The sequence below is a fragment of the Ursus maritimus genome, unplaced genomic scaffold (genome assembly GCF_017311325.1).
Source record: "Ursus maritimus isolate PB19 unplaced genomic scaffold, ASM1731132v1 scaffold_13, whole genome shotgun sequence".
Lineage (NCBI taxonomy): Eukaryota > Metazoa > Chordata > Mammalia > Carnivora > Ursidae > Ursus > Ursus maritimus.
The window spans coordinates 18,055,562-18,074,649 of record NW_024423675.1 but is presented as its reverse complement, the minus strand read 5'-3'; the positions used below and the strand labels follow the sequence as shown (position 1 = coordinate 18,074,649).

Below are 19,088 nucleotides of genomic sequence, written 5' to 3'. Positions count from 1 at the left end.
AGTTATTTATGAGCTGGATATCACAATATAAAAGATCAGAGAAATGGCTGGGGAACCTGTATTTGTTAAATGTTCATTATCAGATACTCTGCTAGATGCTTTTCAAAGCATCTTAATGTTTTTGCAGAAACTTTTGTATAAGGAGTCTCAGATCGAACATTTTTTTTTTTTCAAGTGGGCTCCACGCTAGAACCCAACATGGGGCTTGAACTCATGACTCTGAGATCAAGACCTGGGCTGAGATCAAGAGTTGGATGCTTAGCCGACTGAGCCACCCAGCTGCCCCCTCACTTAATGCTTTTAACAATCCCACGATGTAGATATTATCATCCTTCATTTTATTAATGAAAAACACTGAGACTGGACAAGTTAAGTAACTTTCCTAAAGTTAGGCAGTAGGTGAGTAGAGGATCTAGGATTCTAAACTAGGTCTCTTTCTACAACCTGTGCTCTCTCTAAATCCTTAAAGGAAGGCACAGCTATTATCTTAACTGAAAATTTTAAAGAAAGTATTTCTCTACAGCGGCGGTCTCAACTGGGGGCAATTCCATCCTCTTTCTCTCAACCAGGGGACATCTGGTAATGTCTGCAGGCATTTTTGTTTGTGGGGTTGTGCTGTGGTGTGGGGGCTGCTTCTAAGGGTAAAGGCCAGTGATGCTGTTAAACATCCCACAATGCATAGGACAGTGTCCCACAACAACAAATTATCCAAAAAATGACTGCTAAGCTTGAAATTTAGGCCGGTGATGGGTATTAAGGAGGGCACATTTTGCATGGTGCACTGGGTGTTATATGCAAATAATGAATCATGGAACACTACGTCAAAAACTAAGGATATACTGTATGGTGTCTAACATAACATAATAAAAATTAATTAAAAAAAATAAAAAGTTTTTTTAAAGGTCAGTAATTGAACGCATTTACTTTCATAATATATGAGTTACTCAGTTGCTACTGTAATAAATGTAGTAGTAACACTACTAATGGTAGTAAAGAAGGTAACATGTATTAAGCCTTTACTATGCAAGGTATGGCTCTGGGCTATGTTGTTTACATCCGGGATCAGCAGATTATGGCCTACCAGCCAGATATAACTTCAGTTATTTTTGAAAATAAAGTTTTACTAGAGCACAGCCACACTCTTCCATTTACATATGGTCTGTGGCTACTCTCATATGACAGTGGCAGAATTAAATAGTGACAATAAAGACTGGATGGCCCACAAAGTCTAAAATATTTACCGAATGACCCTTTACAGAAAAAGTTTACAGACTTCTGCTTAGCATGATTAATTTTTTTTTATTGAGGTATAACTGACATGTAACATTATGATGGTTTCAATATATGATTCAATATTTGTATATATTAAGAAATGATCACCACAGTAAATCTAAGTTAACATCAATCACCATACACAGTGACAGAGTTTTTTCCCTTGTGATAAGAACTTTAAGATCTACTCTCTTAGTAGCTTTCAAATATGCAATACGGTATTATTATCTACAGTCGCCATGTTGTATATTATATTTCCATGATGATTACCAAATTTAAAACTTCACTACTCTCTGACATCAACACTGTTATTATCCCCATTTTGTAGATTGGGAAATTGAGCTTAGATTAAGTCACGTGCTCAGGTTGCAGAGCTAATAAAAGTGGCACAGCGGGATTCAAACCCAACCAGTCTGTTTCCCAAGTCTGTGATCTGTGTTTAACTTGACAGCATTTCTGTAAAGTAATAAAAGGGAAGAGTTACCTTCGGAATTCCTATACACAGTTTGCTCACATCTGTCAAAGTGGGAAGTGTAAATGGTTTAACAGGATCTTGTACTGTGGTAGAATCTTTGGGGTCATGGCCAGCCAGCACACCTGTAAGGAAAAATACTTAGGAATGACAGACATATTGTTTTACAGTGAAATTTATAATGTTCTGAAACCACGGTATCATATAAATACCCAACACAAGTGCGGCATCATCCACACATCTGGTTAAGATTCCTGGCACATCCATTGAGTTCACCAGGGGAATGAGGCCGTGACGAGAAACCAAGCCATAGCTTGGTTTGAAACCAACAACCCCACAGTGGGCAGCTGGATTTCTGGTCGATCCTCCTGTATCGGATCCCAAAGCCCTGGAATTTAAATGGAATTTTCTTTAGAAGAATGACATATCTCCAATTATATTTGGAATCAATTTTTAAGTGTATACTTTTAAACATTATTTCCCCCTGGTTATACAAAAGTAAGAGACGCTTGTCTCAGAAAACTAAAATATAGAAAAATGTAAAGAGGTAACAAAATATTCTACCGCCTGAGGCAAACACTGTTAACATTTCGGCATATTAACTTCAAGACTTTTAAAATGCAGTTTTCTTTCATGGTTCAGGTCGTTCTGTAATTATAAGTTCCCATCTCTTTTTTTCTTATCATGAGCCTTGTGCTAGGCCATTAAAATTACTGAAAATTTAAACTATGTGTAATATTCCATCATATCAACTGGTGAGTCCCAGGATTTTAAAGCCCGTTCTCCTACCAGTATACACAGACACCTTATACCTTGCTTTAATGGCAGTTTTACAGTATGCCTTTACAAACGAATCACACCTTTCCCAGAAATTCATACACAGAACCTTCCGCTACCTCATTTAGAATCATGGATAGAAATGTACTTTAATTTATTTAAACATTTGTGTTGTTGCCAACTAGGATAATAACTGCATAATAAATTACTTTGTAATAAACACCTTTAAACATAAATCTTTGCCCATATGTCTGATTATTTTTTAGGCTAGCTTCCAAGAAGTAGAGTTAATGAGCCATAGGGTCTGCCTGTTATTCTAAGTTCTTAATCTGTATTGTCAAATGACTTGTCAGAGAGGCTCTGCCAATTTATATTTTCAACTGCAGTGAATCAGATTTGGTCTTATGTTTCATTATCATCACTGAGTACTAGCAGTTCTTTAAAGTTGGTTAATCTGAATAACCAAAAAGCTTTGTTAATGTGCATTTCTGACTAATTTTTCACATTTATGTGTATTTGCATTACCCAACTATGAAGTGTCCATTTCTTTGCTCAGTTACCTATAGAGTATATGTTTTTCTCATTAAAAACAAATCCAAAAACTAATCTTGAGGACATTTTGCTAAGTGAAACAGGTCAGTTATAAAAGCACAAATACTGAATAATTTTCACTCTAGGTGCCCAGTCTTCAAGTTCATAGAGACAGAAAGAAAAGAGTGATTGCCAGGGGCTGCGGGGGCAGGCAAATGGCAAGCTGTTGTTTAAAGGGCACCGGGTTTTAGTTCTGCAAATGAACCAAGTTCTGGAGATCGGTTGCACAACAATGTGAATGTATTTAACACTGAACTGTACACTTAAAAATGGTTAAGATGGTAAATTTTAGGTTATGTACATTTTACCATAATTAATTTTTTAAAACTATTTCAGAGAAAAAAAGGTTTTTCTGATTAGAAAAGTGTATGTGCCAACTACAAAATTTAAAATATTGTATAAGTATATGAAGCATAAAGTGAAATTTCTCTTATAATCACTGCCTCCCTAATAATCCCATTATCCGTTTTGATATACTCATCAGACATGTCCATGGAACTAACATATATATGTATGTAATTATTACTTTTAACAGAAAGGAGGTCATACCGTACATAGTATTCTGCAACTTATTTTCCACTTAACAGGGTATCTTTGATATCTTTCCCTGACATTACAAAGCACTCTAGCTCATTCCTTTTAGTGGGTACATAATACTCCAAGAACCTTCCTGTTTTTAAAACTATTATAAAATAAGCAAATCAAAAGGGGGGGAAAAACAAAGCAGAACACTTGATAGTTTGGGACCCATTCAATCTGGAGTTACTTGGGGTCTGTGCTTCTCTTGACTGTACCCAGAAGAAAGCTTTGGACTGAACAAGGCTCCTACCAATTGCATGGCCCTTGAGCTCTACAGAAAATGCAAATTAGATTGTCTTTCTTACCAAGTCCATATAAGCTACAAAATCAGGCTGTTGCTTTCACAATTTCTAAAAGGACACATTTTCTTATTAGGATTCACTGACGGCTGTGTAAAAGTAAAACCTACATTTCCATAGGAATTATGTGTCAAAATGCCATCTTCTCAAAGCACATTCAGAAAGATGAACGTTAAGTAGTGTGATGAGGGTAGAAAAAAAGCACCTAATCTTGCAGTCCTAACTTGTCAGAACTCTCATTAATATTAATGCAATGCTATGAAATTCCACAGAGATAAAATGAAATGGTTTTACTTGTAAATAAGATTTCAGAGAAAAAAAAAAAAAAAAATCTGAAGAATCTAAATCTCCATAGCTCTAAAAAATATAAATAATTTATTGGTTGCAATGTCTGTGAAAGAGCTTAGTTTCAGCAGATAGTTAAGGAGAAATAAAATACACACAGTACTACAAAAGAAACACATTCAATTTTCTACCGAAACTGAGAAAGTAAATAACAGTGGTATTTATTTACTCTTCCTTAGGTGGTTAAGAAATGCTTTACAAATGGGACTTAAAACATAAAGCATGATGGATGGATTCTTCCCAAATACAGAAATAGGACAGTTGAACAAACAGCCCCTAACAAACATGAAGAAAACTTTACTCAGTGCTACACAATTTTAGTTGCAGACTTAGGAAAACACTATTTTAAATATCCTATTGATACATATCAGGAGCATTTTTTCCTTTTTTTTTTTTAAACAAAAGTCTGATTTAGCTGAAGGATAAACCATAGTTAGCATCTCAGCAGCATTCAACTAAAGCCATGGGGTATTAGCCCTATAATCGGTGAGCAGACACCAAAATAAATTATTTTAAAAATGAATTCAATTATGCTAGCTGGTTTAGTCTGCAAGATCCATAAAGTCATGTTTTTAAGAAAACCAGATACTATAGAGGAAGAGTTTAAATATTATCTTAATGTTAAATGTATAAAATACACATTACATATACTGTACAGTTGAGCGTATTTATAAGATATAGTTATATACCACTGAGCACAGATAACTCACTAAAAGGAAATAAAAATAGCATGGTATGAAGTACTCTATTGTTGGATTCTGAGGACGGTTTATGACTATTTGTATTTGGTTGGGCTTTACAGTACAAACAGAAAAAAGCATCTCACGCAAAGCATGTGAACGCTGCTACCGCCGCCGCACTCCCTCCTGAGCTTCCTCCAGTTATAAGCCAGTTTGAATCCTCCTTCTCACCGTGGGGCTTCTGCTTCCTCTTTTCTCTGTATTGTTTTGAATAACTCCAGGGGTTTTTAACTGGTCCAAATACACCATCTGTGCTTCCAGATCTGAGATGAAGTGAAGCAAGATATCTTAATGAAACTTTCATTTTATATGAAAATTTCACCTCCTGACTATATTATTTGCTTCTAACACTGTATAATCCACTGGAACTTGAACTGGAAAAGGCAAGAAACCTGCTTAGATGTAGCCTTCATTAATTAGATTGTTGAGGAGGTGGAGGACGGGAAGTAAGAGCATGTGCGAGAAAGTAGAGAAAACTAGTCTGTTAGGAAAAGAGGATCTTTACCCCGGTCGATCATCCAGCTCCGCTTATGATGACCTCCCTTGTAAATCAAGGTCTTCCAGCTGAAGAGTGTCATATACATTCAAAGAGTTAACAAGAAGTCCTCTGAAGGATTCCCTCTCTTAACCAGATGTTTTAAGACAAGCATAAGTTGAATACTAACTTATTTTAGAAGTTCTGAAATAATTTCAATCTTACAGGTAAATTGTAAAAACCAAAATATTATGAAAAGAACTTTATACCCTTTACCCAGATTCACCTGTTGTTAGCAAATCACCCAATCTGTTTTACCATTTGTGTGCTCTGTGTGTGTCTGTGACAGACTCAAATACTTCTTGTTCCTGAACCACGTAAGGGTATTCAGTGTGCATTTCCTAACACAAAGGACCTTCCCTTACGCAGTCACAGTACAGTTACCAATCTCAGTAGAGTTAACATCCGTACGATACCTTTATCTGATCCACTGTATGTAATCCAGTTTGGTCAGCTGATCCAATAATGTCCTTTCCAGCATTTTACCCCCTCCCACTACAGGATCGAGTCTCGAGTCGGGTGTTGCATCTAATTATCATCGTCTCTTTAGCCCCTTTTCTGTACTTTTTAAATCATTCACCAGCCAATGGACATCGAGTTATTTCCAGGTTTTGGCAATTATGAATAAAGCCACAATAAATATTGTACTGAAAGACCTTAGCCATTGCTTTTGTGTAAATAAAAGTCTTCATCTCTTGGGTAGGTATGTAGGACTGAGAATGTTGGATCATATGATGTTTAACTTTATAAGAAACCGACAAACTATTTTCCAAAATGGCTACACCATTTTGCATTTCCTACCGACACTGTATGAGAAACCCAATTGCTCTGCGTCCTTGTCAGCACTTGATACTGTCATTTTTAAGCCATTCTAACAGGTGTATGTATCTCCTTGTGGTTTTAATTTGCATTTCCTGAATGACCATGTTCAGCTTTTTTTTCATATGTTTATTGCCAACTATATATCTTCTTTAATGAAATGTCTGCTTATTTTACCCCCTTTTTTTTTAATTGGGCTGTTTTCTTATTTTTGAGTTGGGTAAGGTTCTATATATACTATATATATACGCCAGCTCTTTCTCAGATACATGTTTTGCAAAGATTTTCTCCCAGACTGTGGCTTGTTTTTTCATTTATTAGTAGTGTATTTTAAAGTAGAGAAGTTTTTAATTTTAGTGAAGTCCAATCTATCAGTTTTTTATTTTACGGATTGTACTTCACGTGTCACATCTAAAAAATCTTTGCCTAACTCAAGGTCACAAAGATTTTCTCCTACATTTTCTTCTGTAAATTTTAAGTTTTACTTTCCTTAGGCTCTTTTAATCTGGGAATATTTTCTTAGCCTTTCTTCATTTTTTATGATATTCATATTTTAATAGACTGTTTCTCATTTCAGACTTATCTTTTGTTACCTTGTTCTTAGTTTCAGGTTTCACATTCTCAGCTAGAATACTGCACAGATGACGGTGTGACCTCAGGGAATCACATCTCGTATTACATGATGTCCTCGTACCCTCACTTTTTGATTATGTTCATTTTGATCAGCTGTTCAAGGCAATATCCTAATAACCTACGTTCAAGTTTACTCCCATGGATTAATTCATTCAAAATATATTTACTGAGTGCCAAGAGATACCACTGTAAGTAAGAGAGTCAAAGACTTTGCTTCTATGAAACAGGGAGCATAGACAAAGCAAATATTACAAACGTGACAAGTGTTATAAAAGGGAAAATAGAAAGTGCTTTTGGTGACACGCTGAATGCTTTCTCCGCTACATCAGGAACAAGGCAAGGGTATCTGCTCTTACTACTTCTACTCAGTGTTGTACTAAAGTCCTAACCAGCACAAAAGAAAGAGAAATGAGAAGAAATAAAACTGTCTCTATTTGTAGACGACATGATCATCTACATACAATATACCAAAGAATGGACAAAGATCAACTAGAACTAATAAGAGAGCTTAGCAAGGTCATGGGATACAACGTCAATACAGAAAAACAAATTGTATTTCTATATACTAACAATTAGACATTGAAAAAATACCATTTTACCATTAAGAAACTGAAATACTTGGGGGGTGCCTGCGTGGCTCAGTCGGTTAAGGATCTGCCTTTGGCCAGGTCATCATCTCAGGGTCCTGGGATGGAGCCCTGCGTTGTAGTTGTCGGGGGTCCCTGCTCAGCAGCTCTGACCTTCCCCCCAACTTGTGCACTCTCTCTCTAATAAAATCTAAAAAAAATACTGAAATAACTGGGAATAAATCAAATTACATATAAGATTGATATGCAAAAAATCAGAAAAATACTGCTGAGAAAAATTAAAATCTAAATAAATGGATAGATATAAGGTGTTCACGGATCAGAAGATACATATTAAGATGTCAAATCTCCCCAACTTGATCTATAAATTCGAAACAATCATAATCAAAATCTCATCAAGCTTCTTTGTAGAAATCAGCAAGCTGATTCTAAAACTTCTATGGAAGTGCAAAGGACCTAGCATATGTCAAATAATTTTGAAAAAGAAAACCAAAGTTAATGGACTCTCGCTACCTAATTTCAAGGCATACATAAAGCTACAGGAATCAGGGCGCCTGGCTGACTCAGTAGGTTAAGCATCTGTCTTTGGCTCAGGTCAGGATCCCACAGAGCTCCATGTTGGGCTCCCTCCTCGGTGGGGAGCCTGCTTCTCCCTCTTCCTCTGCCCCTCCCCCTGCCCACTCGTGCTCTCTCACTCTCTCTAATAAATAAATAAAATCTTAAAAAAAAAAATAAAGCTACAGGATCAAAATAGCATGGTATTAAATAGAGATACACAGATCAACAGAACAGAATCCAGAAACAGATCTATACATGTATGCCAACTGATTTCTGACAAAGGAACCAAGGTAATTTAATCAGGAGAGGATAATCTTTTTTTTTTTTTTTTTTTTTTTTAACAAATAGTGCCAAAACTATTGGACACACGTGCAAATAAACGAACCCTGGCTTTATTCACACCTTATACAAGAAAATTAACTTGAATGGATCATGAGTCTGAAGGTAAGAACTATAAAACTTCCGGGAGAAAAATCTTTTTAACTGTGGATCAGGTAAAAATTTCTTAGTTAATTAATGATACAAAAAGCATTAGTCATAAAAGAAATAAAAAAATGAAGTGGACGTCATCAAAATTAGGAACTTTCACTCTTTGAAAGGAATGTTCAGACAAGCCAGACTTGGAGAAAATATTTGCAAATTACCTGACGATGGACTTGAATCCAGAATATATAAAAGAACTCTTAGAACTCAGTAAGACAAACAACCCAATTAAAAAAAAAAAAGGTAAAAGATTTGAATAAATACTTCACCAAAGAAGATACATGGGTAGCAAAATAAACACATGATGTTTAACATCATTAGTCATCAGGGCAGTGCAAACTAAAACCAAAATGAGATCTGACCATATACCTATTAAACAATAAAACATAATCTCACAAAGAGACTGAGAAACTGGCATTAGAGTCCTCAAGAAATCACCTCAGGGTTTTTGGGTACCTACATTTAATGAAATTAAAAACAAAGATGAAAGAAATACAAGAAAAGAAAATTTTAATTTTTACTTACCCCATTGCAAACTCATCTAAATTTGTTTTTCCCATCAGGATAGCTCCCTGATCCAACAACTTCTGAACAACTGTAGCATTATAAGGTGGTACATAACCTGAAAAACATTCAGTTATTTTTATTGTAGGAGAGAGAACAGTGGACATGTAAATCACATGCAAGAAACAATATTTTAAACTACAACGAAGCTATTCATATTGACAGATATTAATTATTCCTAATTTGAGTAGTAGGTAGTACTTTCTTCCAAAAGCTAGTTAATTTTAATTTTTTTACTGCTAATTGCTATGTTTTCCAAAGACAGCTGGTATATTCACTATTTTTATCATCTAAAAACATTGACTTTAACAGTTACTACTACATAATACTGAATGATAGAGATGTACCCAATTCATTTGAAACTAATAACACATCATTATTTTGCTCATTGTACTTGAAATGCTATATCCCATAGTAATTTTTTACCTATTTCCAGACAGAAACAGATCTTTATTCTCAATTGAAATTTCTTCTAGTGTATACTCCAAGACAATTAACAACAATCTACCTATAAGAGGAACCTGGGGCATATTCCTTATAGACTTTCTTTTAGCGTGTAGCACTCTGAATAAGATTTTGCCATGTCTTTTTCCTTCTAGGATCCAGAAACCTTGAGAAACAGGTTTCCTTTTGACCTACCAAACTGTAAAAAATAAAACTAAGCATCACTATATACTCAGAGAAATACAGTGATATAAGAGACAGGAGGAGTTGGGAGGCAAAAAACAACTAGACAATAGAAGTGAATCCTCACACCACCCTCGAGAGAGGCGATAACAGCCACTTCCTCCCTAGTCCTGTGGTACCGATGAGAGGGAGTCAGAGGGCGCTGAGTGTGTGTGTGGTGGTCAGTTAGTAAATCTTCCTAAGTAAGATTTCTAAAACATCCTAAACAGGATACATCCATTAAGCTGGCCTACCTCTAAGGAATAATTCTGCATTCTGGAAGAGCCAATAGTAAGAATATTCCAGCCTAAGTACTACTTTTGCAGGTATAATTAGTCTGAGAATACCTTGGTGCTTTAGTATCTTATCTTTAATTTAAATTGAAAAAGTAGTTTCATAAAACTATTAGTGCTCTGGGGGATTAAACTTTACCTTTCAGCATGTTTGATGCACATGTTGTCTCAATGCCGGAAGTGCTAAAGTTGTCTTTTACTGCAATGGGAATTCCATCTAAATCCCCAAGTGAGTGACCTGCGTTAAAAAGCCAAAAGAATGGGAGCTATATGCAGAATATAAAGACACATTAATACTAGTTATTACAACAACTGTTAGTTTGGTAAAGATACTTCTTCATAAATCAAGTCGATGTTAGAAATTATTACAGTTGGGCATTAGAAAGCATCACATACACATTAGCCTTATTTTTATTGTACCATGGCAAGTTCTTTAAATCACGGTTTTATGTTAAAAAGCCTCACTTGCCAAATGGAGACTGCTACAGTCAATTAAATTCTTTCTCTAGGGATATGCCAATTAAGTATAATTCAGGGTAATTTACCTTTCTTGTATCTTTTCTCCGAGTCTTCAGCTTGCTTTAAGGCTACATCTTCTGATACAGTAATGTAAGCATTTAGAAACTTTGTCTTCTTGATAAGGGAGAGACATTTTTGATAGAGCTCTGTTGGAGTAATTTGGCCTTGTTTCAGTGCTGCAGAAACCTGTAATATATACAGTTCAGAAACCTTTTACGGAGGCTGCAGAAGTTTCGAGTATTATACTGAGTGGGCAGATAGAGTGGCGAAGTGTAAAACTTTGAAGTGAAGCTTGGATTCAAAACCAAGAGAACTCTACACCTCGGGAGTGTCGTGAATGAGGTAATGCGCCCATCAGCTTGAGTAGGGGCTGGGGGGCACGACAGTCGTCGCCCGAGCTGAGCAACGGGCTGTTTCTAAGTCAGGTTTGCACCCACAAGAGCAGGGGTTTAGGTGCCATCCCCTCCAGCAGGAGTAGAGGCTTTAGCGCGGGTGGGGCACGGGTGGGGGTAGATTGTGTGGAGGGTGGCGTGGCCGGAACGCAGACAAACTAGAGCGAGAGTAACAGATGGGACACGGCCCTGCAGGGCCTTGTGGCTCGAAGTGAGATCTTTATATTTTACCGCAGAATTCAGGTAGAGCCACTACAAACTGAGAGAAATGCTTATAAAATATGGGTTCAAAAGCAAACTAAAAACAAACTTCTCCAAAATCCTGCCTTGGATGCATTAGAAAGGCCAGTAAAGAAAGTGTTAAGATAAACTGCACCACAAGTGACCAGAACCTATGTTTATAGTAAGCGAAGCTTGAAGTGATGACTAATACTTCCTGGAGGAAGTAATAATAAGTACTTGCTAATCAGATAAAAGCAATGAATAACAAGTCAAAGATGACACCAAAGCTTTGCAGATCATCTGAACAGAGCTGGATGAGATGGGGGCTCGGAGAGAAGGTGGCTGGGTGGAGGAGTAGTTGCTGAGCATTCACCAAGGGCCAGATGCCGTTGCTTTATGTGCATTACTACCTCGCTTAGCCTTAACGCAACCACGTAAGTTAGATCTTACTAAGCTCATTTTACAGATGCAGAAACTGACGCTCAGAGAGGCTAGTGATTTGTCTGAAGCCACACAGCAGCACAGGGTAGAGGGAACGTCGTCACACGTGCTCTTTCACCATCTCTCTCTGCGCTAGCGCAAGCTTCGTCTATCCTCGGAGCTGACTGCATCACCAGGTGTCCTACATCCACCAGGCGACAGGAGTTAGCATTTGAGGGGAAAATCTGCAAATCATCTGCTCTCAGCTGTTGAATAAATCATCAAAGCAGTGGTATTCTTAGGGCTGAGGGTTTTAGAGGAGCAAAGCAGGGGGAATAGGCCACGGAGAGGTCCCCTAAGGCTGATACGCAAGAGGAGGAAAGCACTGCCAGTGGGCGGCTGGGGGCTGGACTCAGGGAGGGGCAGGGCAGCTGGGCTATGCCATGGCCAAACTGTAATAATGACGAAAATTATGCCTCACTTTCTTTCCTTCTTTTCCTCCCCTGACGTCTCCTAATGCCTGCCATCCTCAGGCGGCTTTCTGACTTGCCGGCTGGGATAAGAATACAAGCGAAAAGGAGCTACGGTTGTGGTTACAAGGGCAAGAAATGAGATTGTCCAGGAGCACTCATATTAAATGGTGCTGATCTTCATTAGGATCATTCTTAGGAAATCAGATTTGAGAAAGTCAATAAGAGAATTGGAGAAGAGAAATGAAAACAAAGATGCTAACTAGCTAGAAGGCCTGCGCATAAGGAGTGTGAAATAGAACAGCGGAACTTCCCTGGGGCGAAACTGAAGGTGGCGTTATCTGAATATAAGATGAAATCCACTACGTAGAGGTTTTTGTTAAACCAAATTCGTTCTCCCTGACTTCTTTTCTCTAATGGAAAGTAGGCTTTTCCTTGAGACCCCTGCTTCTCCTGCAGCTTTCTCAAGAGATGACCATTTTAGCTTCTACCCACCATGGACCAGAGTCCAGTGGGGGAAGGGAGAATGTGCAGGCAGACATCCTCCTCACTCCCCAATGCCTTCCTCTTCCCCCTTCATTCAAGAATCCCCGCTCAGCTGGGGAATTCTACCAAACATTCAAAGAAGAAATAATACCTATTCTCCTAAAGCTATTTCAAAAAATAGAAACAGAAGGAAAGCTGCCAAACTCATTCTATGAGGCCAATATTACCTTGATCCCCAAACCAGGCAAAGACCCCATCAAAAAGGAGAATTACAGACCGATTTCCCTAATGAATATGGACGCCAAAATCCTCAACAAGATCCTGGCTAATAGACTCCAACAGTACATTAAAAGGATTGTCCATCATGACCAAGTGGGATTCATCCCTGGGATGCAAGGGTGGTTCAACATTTGCAAATCTATCAGCGTCTTAGACTTTATCCCGAAGGAAAAATTCAAAAATCATATGATTCTCTCAATAGATGCAGAAAAAGCATTTGACAAAATACAGCATCCTTTCCTGATTAAAACCCTTCAGAGTGTAGGGATAGAGGGTACGTTCCTCAATCTCATAAAAACCATCTATGAAAAGCCTACAGCAAATATCATTCTCAAGGGGGAAAAGCTGGAAGCCTTTCCCTTAAGATCAGGAACACAACAAGGGTGCCCACTCTCACCACTATTATTCAACATAGTACTAGAAGTCCTTGCAACAGCAATCAGACAACAAAAAGGGATAAAAGGTATCCAAATCGGCAAAGAAGAAGTCAAACTGTCTCTCTTCACAGATGACATGATACTCTATATGGAAAACCCAAAAGAATCCACTCCCAAACTATTAGAAGTTATAGAGCAATTCAGTAATGTGGCGGGACACAAAATCAATGCTCAGAAATCAGTTGTATTTCTATACACGAATAATGAGACTGAAGAAAGAGATATTAGGGAATCCATCCATTCTGATAGCACCAAAAACCATACGTTACCTTGGAATTAACCAGAGACATAAAAAGGATCTATATTCTAGAAACTATAAATCACTCTTGAACACAGGTAGAGGAAGACACAAAGATGGAAAAATATTCATGCTCATGGATCGGAAGAATTAACATAGTTAAAATGTCCATGCTACCCAGAGCAATCTACACTTTCAATGCTATCCCGATCAAAATGACATTTTTCAAAGAACTGGAACAAATAGTCCTTAAATTTGTATGCTATCCCGATCAAAATGACATTTTTCAAAGAACTGGAACAAATAGTCCTTAAATTTGTATGGAACCAGAAAAGGCCCCGAATCGCCAAGAAACTGTTGAAAAGGAAAAAGCAAAGCTGGGGCATCCGTTGCCGGATTCGAGCTGTACTACAAAGCTGTGATCACAAAAGAGACAGCATGGTACTGGCACAAAAACAGACACATAGACCAATGGAACAAGAATAGAACCAATGGACCACCGGCTCTTTAACTAATCTTTGATAAAGCAGGGAAAAAACATCCAGTGGAGGAAAAAGACAGTCTCTTCAATAAATGGTGCTGGGAAAACTGGACAGCCTTACGCTGCAAAAGAATGAAACTTGACCACTCTCACACCATACACAAGACTCAAATGGATGAAAGACCTCAATGTGAGACAGGAATCCATCAAAATCCTAGAGGAGAGAACATAGGCAGCACCCTCTATGACATCGGCCAAAGCAACCTTTTCATGACACATCTCCAAAGGCAAGAGAAACAAAAGATAAAATGAACTTGTGGGACTTCATCAAGATAAAAAGCTTCTGCACAGCCAAGGAAACAGTCAAAAAAAAACTAGAGGCAGCCACGGAATGGGAGAATATATTTGCAAAGATGTTACAAAGATAAAAGACTGGTATCCAAGATCTACAAAAGAACTTCTCAAACTCAATGCGAGAAACAAATAAATCATAAAATGGGCAGAAAGATATGAACAGACACTTTTTCCAATGATGACATACAAAATGGCTAACGAACCGTGAAAAAATGTTCAAAATCATTATGCATCAGGGAAATTCAAATCAAAACCACACTGAGATACCACCTTTAAATAGCCAGTTAGAATGGCAAAAATTGACAAGGCAAGAAACAACAATTTGCTGGGAGGATGTGGAGAAAAGGGGATCCCTCCTACATTGTTGGTGGGAATGCAAAGTTGGTACAGCCACTCTGGAAAACAGTGTGGAGGTCCCTTAAAAGTTAAAAGGAAATTGAGCTACCCTATATGACCCAGCCACTGCACTGCTGGTGTTACCCCAAAGATACAGACGTGGTGAGGAGGGCCATATACCAATGTTCATAGCAGCATTGTCCACAATAGCTAAATCATGGAAGGAACCGAGATGCCCTTCAACAGATGACTGGATTAAAAAGTTGTGGTCCATATATACAATGGAATATTACTCAGCTATCAGAAAGAACGAGTTCTCAACATTTGCTGCAACATGGACGGCACTGGAGGAGATAATGCTAAGTGAAATAAGTCAAGCAGAGAAAGACAATTATCATATGATTTCTCTCATCTATGGAACATAAGAACTAGGAAGATTGGTAGGGGACGAAAGGGATAAAGAAAGGGGGGGTAATCAGAAGGGGGAATGAAGCATGAGAGACTATGGACTCTGAGAAACAAACTGAGGGCTTCGGGGGGGGAATGGGATAGACTGGTGATGGGTAGTAAGGAGGGCACGTATTGCATGGTGCACTGGGTGTTATACGCAACTAATGAATCATCGAACTTTACATCAGAAACCAGGGATGTACTGTATGGTGACTAACATAATATAATAACAAAACATTAAAAAAAAAAAAAAAAAGAATCCCAGCTCAGCTGAAGCACAGGCCTTAGAGGAGCTTATAGCACTCTCCCTGGGGTGTGAATCCACTGTCTCCGGAGTACTCCTTTGCACTCATTGAAGATTTTTGCACTTAGCTCCCTTTCATCTTTACAGTGGCTCCTGTTGTTATTCTGGTTGACTTCAGACTTCAAGTAATGTACACTGACACCTGGCCTCTCAGTTCTTGACCTCATTTCAGACAGACTTTTCCTTCACCTTGCCCCAGTTACCAACTCAGCTCAGACTACATCATTACCAGTATCTCTAAAACCTCCAAAACCTCAATTTTAGTTATACCACACCTCCTGTCTACTCAGCTCATTGCTCAACCACCCACACAGTCAACAACAACAACAAAAAAATGGGACCTCAGTCCTACAACTGCAAAGAAACAGTTTGCCAACAACCAATGAGGTTGAAAGAGGACCCTGAGCTTCAGATGAAGCCTCAGCCTTGGCTGACCCCTTGATCTCAGCCTTGTGAGACTCTTGTGAGCAGAGAACCCAGCTACTCCATTTCTGGACTCCTGACCCACAAAACTGTAAGATGATAATAGGATTATCTTAAGCCAAAAAGTTTATATTAATTTGTAAGGCAGCAAGAGAAAAATAATATACCTTCTTAGAAAAATTAAGAACTCCTCAGGAGCCACTCTTCTCAGAAACTAGGGAAAGAGATAATTATAAATGCATATAATTTAGTAAATTTGTCCCTGTAACAAAATTGTCCCTATGTCAGCCATAGCACTTAGTTCTAGGCATTATCCTAGATGCTTTATATCTGTTTTTTTTAGATTTTTAATATTTTATTTTAATTCCAGTATAGTCAGCATAGTGTTCTATTAGTTTCAGGTGTACAATATAATGATTTAGCAATTCCATACAGCACCCAGTGCTCATCACAGCAAGTGCCTCCTTAATCCCCATCATCTATTTCACCTTTCCCCCCACCCACCGATGCTTTATATTTCATTTAATCTTTACATCCACTATGAGGGGCTGATATTATTATTTTCTTTTTACAAATAAAAAAACTAAAGTTCCTGCTTGAGGTCACAAAGCTAGAAAGTAGCGGAGCTGCTGGGATTCAACCAAGGCCTGTTCTTGTTTCCAAAGCCCATATTGTGGACCACTATACTATTAACTTTACAGAGAGCACCAGAAGTTCACTTAGGAAAAGAACCATCTTTTAAAAAGAATTGCCTTGATAAATGCTGAAGGTACAGGAGAGCCCTTGAGGCCTGAGTGTCCCGCTGACTGGTACCCATTAACATAACTCCATTCATGCTTTTGTCTTCAATGTTTCAAGAAATTGCGTCAGGATCACTAGCAACCTCACATTCCTAAGTCCAGCAGTCACTGCTCGGTCCTCATCTTACAAGTACTTTTCAGCAGCATTCAACTTGAGAGCACTCTCCTCTTGAAGCTTTTTCACTTGTGTTTCAGGAAACTAAGACCCAGTTTTCCCCTGGCCTTACTGACCATTCCTTCACGTCTCTTTCCTGGCTCTGCTTCCTACTGCTGACCTCTAAATGTTGGAAAGTTTTAGGCCTTCTTCTATTTTTGTACTCAACTCCCTGGGTGTTCTTATCTGGCCACACACTTAATTATTATCTTCTATACTCTGGCCAATTTATGTCATAGCTAGCTGCTTTTCTGATCTCCACCTGCTTAACTGACATGTTCACCTGGACAGCTAGCAGGCATCTCCAAATTAACATGCCCAGAAGAGAAGTCTTGACAACTTTCCTTCTTCCAAATATGTTTCTTAAGAATCTTTCCTGTATGAAAAAAAAAAAAAAAAGAATCTTTCCTGTATGGGGGTCCTCAAAAAACTAAAAATAGAACTATCATATGATCCAGCAATTCCAATTCTGGGTATTTATTCGAAGAAACGAAAACACTAATTCGAAAAGATACATGCACCCTTATGTTCATTGCAACATCATTCACAATAGCCAAAATATGGAAACAACCAATGTGTCCATTGATGGACGAATGGATAAAGATATGGTATATATACAGTGGAATATTAGCCATAAAAAAGAATGAGATCTTGCCATTTGTGACAACATGGATCGACCTTGAGAGTATTATGCTAAGTGGAACAAGTCATTAAATGACAAATACCATATGATTTCACTTATATGTGGGTTAAGGGATGGGCAAAATGGAAGAAGGTACAAGAGGTACAAACTTCCAGTCATAAAATAAATGTCATGGGGATATAATGTACAACATGGGGACTACAGTCAACGATATTGTACTGTAACTTTATATGGTGATGGAAAAACTAGACTTATGATCATTTTGCAGTGTATACAAATACCAAATCATTATGTCATATACCTGCAACTAATATAATGTTCTGTGTCAATTATACCTCAATTAAAAAAAAAGTGGGGGGGGAACCTCTTCCCCAACTTGATATTACCATTTTCCCAACTGCCCAGGCCCCAAACCTAACCATCCTCCTTCATTCTTCTCTTTCCCTCAAACTCTAAATCGAATCCATCAGCAAGCCCTAACTTAAAAAACAGCACCTATTTCACATTACCTCTATGGCCACCCCATCTCTGCTGCCATTATCTCTTGCCTTCTAACTGATCTTCCTGCTTCCTCACTTGCTTTCCCATAGACCGTATCTTTAAGAATAACCTGAAGGAGCTTTTTAAATTTTAAATCAGATCATATCCACATACTAACAACTTTCCAGAGGCTTCCCATTACACTTAGAATAAATCTACACTCCTTAGTACGGCCTAAAGTTTTCCATGATCTGGCTGCTGTTTATATTTCTAACCTCACCTTCCACTATTCTCCTCTTCATTCACATTTCTCCAGGCATGCTGGCCTTCTTACAACTCCTGAATATGTCAAGCTTGCTCTTGCTTCAGACTCTCTGCACTTACTGTTCCCTCTGCCTGGATTACTATTCTTACAGGCCTTCGCAGGGTTCACCCTTCATAGCCTTTAGGACTTTAACTATATTCAGTCAGAGAAACCTTTCCTGACCACTCCAAGACATCTGGCTCCCCACAATAGTTTTCATGCTGTGGCCTGCTTAATCTTTGTAGTATTTATACTACCTGTGATTATATTGTTTACTTAAACAAAAAAACTTCTTTAATGTCTGTTTCCCCACAAAATGCAGGCTTCATGAGGGCAGGAACTTCTGTTTGTCTTCAATGTTAATTCTGTGTCTGGAACACAGAAGTGCTCACTAAATATTAGTTGAATGAATGAATAACTGAGTTGTTTAATATTTGGAAACTGTTTTCCCATAGAACAATAATTAAGTGTTCTTAGGTAGACCCCCAACAAGCCTATTGAAAATGTAATTAATAACTTTAGGATTAAGATTAGCCTGGTGTCTGGCTCCTATAAACACTGGCATTATGCCACAAGAGGAAAGTGAAAGTGAGACTCTTCTTTCCTGAATGTACCTACATAAAACTTAACAAATAGGACTTTTTATCTCCTATTTGGCATGTTACCTCCTTTTAGTGCTTCCT

General features: G+C 38.0%; 1 protein-coding gene across 1 annotated transcript in view; it reads right to left on the bottom strand.

Annotated features, from left to right (window-relative positions):
* Nucleotides 1-19,088, bottom strand: part of QRSL1 (glutaminyl-tRNA amidotransferase subunit QRSL1) — a 31,912-nt gene that overhangs the window by 10,806 nt on the left and 2,018 nt on the right. Inside the window, exons 2-7 of the mRNA XM_008704985.2 lie at nucleotides 10,759-10,918; nucleotides 10,353-10,451; nucleotides 9,216-9,312; nucleotides 5,162-5,338; nucleotides 1,957-2,132; nucleotides 1,757-1,869 (exon numbers count right to left, since the gene is read on the bottom strand). Of these exons, the coding sequence (XP_008703207.1) occupies nucleotides 1,757-1,869; nucleotides 1,957-2,132; nucleotides 5,162-5,338; nucleotides 9,216-9,312; nucleotides 10,353-10,451; nucleotides 10,759-10,918 (822 nt within the window). The remainder of the gene's footprint in view (nucleotides 1-1,756; nucleotides 1,870-1,956; nucleotides 2,133-5,161; nucleotides 5,339-9,215; nucleotides 9,313-10,352; nucleotides 10,452-10,758; nucleotides 10,919-19,088) is intronic.